General features: G+C 38.2%; 1 protein-coding gene across 2 annotated transcripts in view; it reads right to left on the minus strand.

Annotated features, from left to right (window-relative positions):
* JMJD1C (jumonji domain containing 1C) overlaps positions 1–5,739 on the minus strand; it is a 313,461-nt gene extending 307,722 nt beyond the window's left edge. The window contains exon 1 of one of the 2 annotated variants that reach the window (XM_066348769.1): positions 5,321–5,739. In XM_066348769.1, the coding sequence (XP_066204866.1) occupies positions 5,321–5,488 (168 nt within the window). In that variant the 5' untranslated portion in view covers positions 5,489–5,739. The remainder of the gene's footprint in view (positions 1–5,320) is intronic. The other variant, XM_066348768.1, reaches the window with a different exon arrangement.
* Positions 5,740–6,014: the final 275 nt, after the last annotated feature.

The raw sequence follows: 6,014 nt of genomic DNA on the forward strand, positions 1-6,014 counted from the left end.
ATTGCGGGAGCAACCACTAAGGTACACAATGCCATAAAACAAAAAAAGATTAAAAATTAAGAGTAAACAGTAATAAATAAGATGGTTGGTATGGATTAAAGTATTCAAGAAATTTATAATATTCATTCATTTATTTATCCTTCAATGAACATTTACTAAACATCTAAGAAAATATTACATATTTTCTAAATACACAAAAAGGAAAGAAAAGGAGTATGGGTTTGAATGCTGAATATATTCTTTGTACATAAGTTGAAATTGTCAAAATGTAATATAATAAAACTATAAACATAGGGAAATAGCCTATATTCTTTCACTTACATTGAAACATCTAGGCATTTTTACTTTTAAATATGATTACATCCCTATATAAAGGTAAGAACAGAATTCTAATGCTAAAATGCCTTTAATCCAATTACACTGATGAAAGAAAAAAGTTCTCTATTTTAAATTAATGGAATGAAAATATGAGCCAGAATTATGACAAGATCAAAAGAAAGGAAAAATACCTCCTTTATTTAATTTTACAGTTCATACCATTTATTGGGTGATTCCTTTTTAAAACCTGGTAATGGTCACAACTGCAGAAATTATGTGCCATAGCTACAATTTACAAACTCATTTTCTTGCACCTTAGTCTTTAAGACTATAACAGCAAATTTAAGAAAGGGTAAAAAACAATTTACTTAAACAAAAAAATCTTTCTATCTGCCAGCTAAACCAGTTTTCTCCACGGACAACTTATCCAGCTCATACTGAGCAATAAAGTAAAAATCATTCCCTCATTCATTCATTAAACATTTTGTAAATAAACCATAAATCAGCATTATCAATACTGTAAGACCATGTTATAAATTTCAGAATTACCTAAAAATTATCCTAACAAAACTTTTATATAAGGAACTCAAATGTTATTAACTCAATATGAAACTTCAATGAAGAGACAGCTGAGCATAAAAGTATAGAACTAAAAATGGAGAAATACTTCCCTTATAAGCAAATCAATCATAATCACTTTAAATTTCCTAAACATAAATATTTTATTTATATTTAAGACATAGATCTGAAAAATAACTTTTATCAGGTATACAGTTTAAGATCTGCATGCCACGTTTAGCTAACCCTCACTAAATGACCACAGGAAAATTCCCCAATACACAAGTAAATTTATGTGTTTGAAGGCAATTCTTTTTTTTTTAATAATTTTTATTTTATTTTATTTCTTTCTTTTTTTTTTTTTTTTTAGAGAAGAGAGAGACAGACAGAGAGGGAGAGAGAGGAGAGAGAGACAGAGAGAGAGAAGGGGGGAGGAGCTGGAAGCATCAACTCCCATATGTGCCTTGACCAGGCAAGCCCAGGGTTTCGAACCGGCGACCTCAGCATTTCCAGGTCGATGCTTTATCCACTGCGCCACCACAGGTCAGGCGTAAATTTATGTGTTTGGTCTATGAAACACAATGGAAGTTTTTGTTCCTTTTGGTTATTAAAATAAAAAACATTAAAAGAAATACTGGCAGTTTAGACAAGGTAAGCTTTAAACAATGCTGCAATCACCCTAAGCACCAAGGGAAGGTGGGTGGGTAAATACTGGATAGATAATAAATGGCTAATAGTTTATGAAAGGTAAGTTAAAAAAGAACAAATCAATTTTTGCTCTTTAATAAGTATGACAATATAATTCGATATTATACAATAGTACTTCTACACTTCCAGGTTTGCTTTTATAATACTATCAATCTTCCAGAGAAGTTCCTCAAAAAATAAACATGTTCAACATGTATATCAAGGCAAAAACCTCCCTAAGTGATGGGGCAAAAAAAAAAATTCAACATGATGAGGTCTCACAATATATTTTAGGTATTTTTCAACTTCTTCAATAATTTGGTCATCCCAAATAAAAAGGATTGAGATAAAGTATTCTGTTGGTTAATGTAATTCCAATAGGTAACCTAGATTTTCAAGTCATATTCTTTAAAAAGTCACAAACAAAATAGGTGAAATCATCCAAAAATATTTTAGTAAAAATTTTACATTCAGCTCATTTACTTGAGAGATCAGATAGTGATATCACTTTTGACTAGCATGAAAAAAATACAATTAATTTTAGCTTTGGCTTACTTGTGTCAAATCATATGTGATCTTACTGTAAAAGAATATTTTTGTTACTATGTTGTGGTGGGCAGAAGAATGCCATCTCAAAATTGCTCCTGTCCTAATACATGAAACCTGTTACTATGTGACATTATATGGCAAAAGGAAATTAAGATTCAGATGTAGTTACAGTTGTTAATTAGCAGTTGGGGAGATTATCCTAGATTATCTGGGTTGGCCCAATATGATCACCAGCACATTACAAATGAAAAGAGAAGCAGGAAGAGTCAGAGGAAGATATGCCTAGAGAAGCACAGAGAGATACAACAACGTTGCTGGATTTTTTTTTTTAATATTTTATTTATTGATTTTTTAGAGAGAGAGGTGTGAGAGAGAGAGAAGGGGGAGGAGCAGGAAGCTTCGACTCCTATATGTGCCTTGACCGGGCAAGCCCAAGGTTTCGAACTGGCGACCTCAGTGTTCCAGGTCGACGCTTTATCCCACTGCGCCACCACAGGTCAGGCCCGTTGCTGGATTTTAAGAAGGAAAAAGGTCCATGAGCCAAGTAATGTGGACTGCTTTTAATAGCAAAATATGAAAAGGGAAAAAAAGGGGGGGGGTTCCTTTTTTCTTTAAGATTTTATTTATGGATTTTAGAGAACAAGAGACAGGGGGGCAGGGGAGGAGCAGGAAGTATCAACTTGTAGTAGTTGCTTCTCACATGTGTCTTGACCTTGTAGGCTGGGGTCTGGAATCAACAACCTCAGCATTCCAGGTTGTTGCTTTATTCACTGTGTCACCACAGGTCAGGTGAAAAGAACATACAATAGTTCTGCCACACCTTGATTTTAGCCCACTGAGACCCATACCTGACTTGTAATCTCCAGAACTGTAAAATAATCAATTTGTATTTTTTAAACTACCACGATTGTGTTAGTTAATAGCAGTGATAGAAAAAAAAATTAATGCACATGGTTAATTCCTTGTACATATGGCCAAAAATAACTGATTTAACTTTCGAGACAAAGTATTCCCTTGACTTTCAAGGGAATTATCTTTCCCTTTCAAGTTTTGAGTTACCCTTCCAGGTATGTGCCATAACTATGTATAGCCAAGATTTCTAATAAATGTGCTGATGCTAAACTGTTCCAAGTTTCATTGATTTAGGATATATAAATGTAAAACAAAACATGAATATATAAGTAACTAACACTGTAAATGCTAGGCTTAAAAAACTCAGATTGCATTAAAATAATAAAATTTTCAAATAAAGACAAAAAAACTGTGAAAGGTTCACATAGTTATGATTCAAAACACAATTTTCTTTCTTTTGGAGGTAATATTTGCATATAGTGAATGTACATATATTAAATGTACAATTCAGTAAGTTTGACATATGTATACACCCCTGAGACCAAAATCAGGATATAAAACATTTCGATCACATGAGAAAACTCTTTGTATTTTCCTGTCAATCCCCATCATCTCCATATATTTAAAATTTTAAATATCTAGCTTAATACCTTGCCTCTTACAAACATGATATATGTAAGTCCTTCTTTATATCATTTAAATTTCCATGTAAAAAAGTAATTGTTTTTAATGTACTTAACTTTGATAACTGTTATCAATAATATTCATAATTTAAAACTGTACTTCCTGATTTTCATGTATTCACTAAAATAAAATACCGTGGAAAACACAAAATAGCATTCCATGTTTGTCTTGAAATATTAAATTGCTCAACTATAAACCAACTAGCTTTATAGCTGATTTAATTTAATATCAGAGTAAAAGGAAAAATAAACTGAGAATACGCCTTTTTCACAAACAAATAAAAAGTTACTGAATTGCCACAATTATAGAATAATCATGATCAAATTTCTTTTCAAGGAAGATTCTTTCTCTTGTTTTCAGCGAGAATAACCCAACAAAATTTTTCAAAATTACTTCTACACTGCTTATTTCCTATCAGAAATACCTATTAGCAAAACAAACGTGTTTTGTGACATCAAATCAACATTAATACATGCTGTATGACACTATATTGTCGACTATAATCATGAAACAGGGGTTTACAAAAACACATGAAAATTCCTGCAAAAAATACTAAAATAGGTATGTATATGTATAGATAAATATTAAAGTGAATTTTATGAATCTGCACATATATATATATATGGAAAAAATATTCCCATTTTAAATTTTCAGTGCAAATTAAATATCCCAGAGAACACTTACCAATAAATTTCATGGATTATATATTCTTAAAATAACCTTGAGAAGCTTAGTCAATGTCTTTTGCCTGTGCTCTGTCCCCTGACCACTAACCTGTACCCCAGTCAATAAGTGCTTGGAACACTGGGCATCCGGAAATTGTACACATTCCTACACTACTAAAAGAAAATACTGGCAGTGTCATATGTAAGGAAAAGAAAAGAAAGGACAAAGGTTCAGCTAGGCACTTAACATTTTAATTTACAATGTTTTTAGCTTCATTTAAAGTACTATAAAGTCCTGGAAAGGATGACTGTTAAAGCACTATTCACTTCTAACAAATATCATAATACTATGGAGAGAAAAAAAAAAAAAAACGAAAGGAAGAATAAAAGGATGGAAGGAAGGGAGGGGTTCATTTTTATGACTCTCCAAACCAAAAGTTTTCATTATTATCGTTTGCAGTTTGAAATCCAAGTATCTGCTGCGGAAAGAGGATGAATCTGGGTACCACTGCCTCAGCCTTTGCCTCAAAACACACTTCAATCCGAGGACTGTCTCTTTTCATTTCTCGCTCTCCTTCAGCAACCTTACAGATAAATTTCAAGTCTTTAACCTCTATACTACTAAGATTTTTGCAAGAAAATAGATGCTGGTGAAGCTGGACCCCTAGTAACACGAGGGACTGCCCGTCCCTCCAGCCTTGCTAAGGGGCAGTCACAGCCGACTCTCCCCGGGACAACGGCCTGAACAAGCGGCCCGGGCAGACCCTGGGCAGTGGGGAGTCCCGCTCCGTTGCTGCTCGCTCCCCTCCGGGAAGCCCCTTGCGGGGAGGCGGAGACGCAGTCAAGAGATTTTGGGCAAATCCGCTGTGAATTCGTAAGAGGGGCGTGACTGCCGGTCGGCCAGGCTGAGCAAGGTGCCAGAGCTACCCCTCAAGGTGCGGCTGCGATGAAGTAAGGGCGCGGGCGCCCGACGAGAGCAGGGGAGCGGGACCGGCGCCGTCTCTTACCGCCAGGTCCGGGTCGCGGCAGTCCCTGTGGGACGCAGCTCGGATGACCCCCGCTCGCCAGCCCCGCCAGCTGCGTCCGCTCCCCACGGGCTCCGGCTCTTCCCCGACGCTGCCGGCCACGCACAGGAACCGCTTCCCCACCAGCTCCGGCCGCGTCTCCACCGCCATAGCCGACCCTGCCCCAGCTGCCGCTGCCGCTGCCTTCCTCACAGCTAGGGAACCAACGAACCTGCTCCTAGCGGCCACCCATGCTGAGAAGAGCGACCTGAGGACAGGGGCAGCCCCGAGAGCGAGCGCAGACTCGGGGCGCACCGGACGCTCTGCCCAAAACGGCAGAGTGATCTCGGTCTCGCAGTCAACACTCTTCTACATCCCCCGTCTAGCGGCCTTTGGCTGCCGCCCCCCAGAAAACAAAAACCTGGCAGAAAGCCCCACACCGCTGCCGGAGTCCCGCAGACCCTGCCGTGGCCAGTACTACTCCGCCTCCCCATCGGCCAGCAAGGCGAGGGCGCTGCGTCTCCTTCCGCGGCAGGGGCGGAGAGGAGGGAGCCGCGGAAGAGGGTCCCAGGAACCACCGCAGACGCAAAGTAGTGCCCCTCGGTTGCATGGCTGCTGCAGCACCAGCCAGCGTAAGAAGTCAAGAGAGGGGCAAGAGCGGGGAATGCTGTCCTGCAGGAACACTATCAAGAGCAGT

This window comes from Saccopteryx leptura, chromosome 9 (assembly GCF_036850995.1).
Source record: "Saccopteryx leptura isolate mSacLep1 chromosome 9, mSacLep1_pri_phased_curated, whole genome shotgun sequence".
Lineage (NCBI taxonomy): Eukaryota > Metazoa > Chordata > Mammalia > Chiroptera > Emballonuridae > Saccopteryx > Saccopteryx leptura.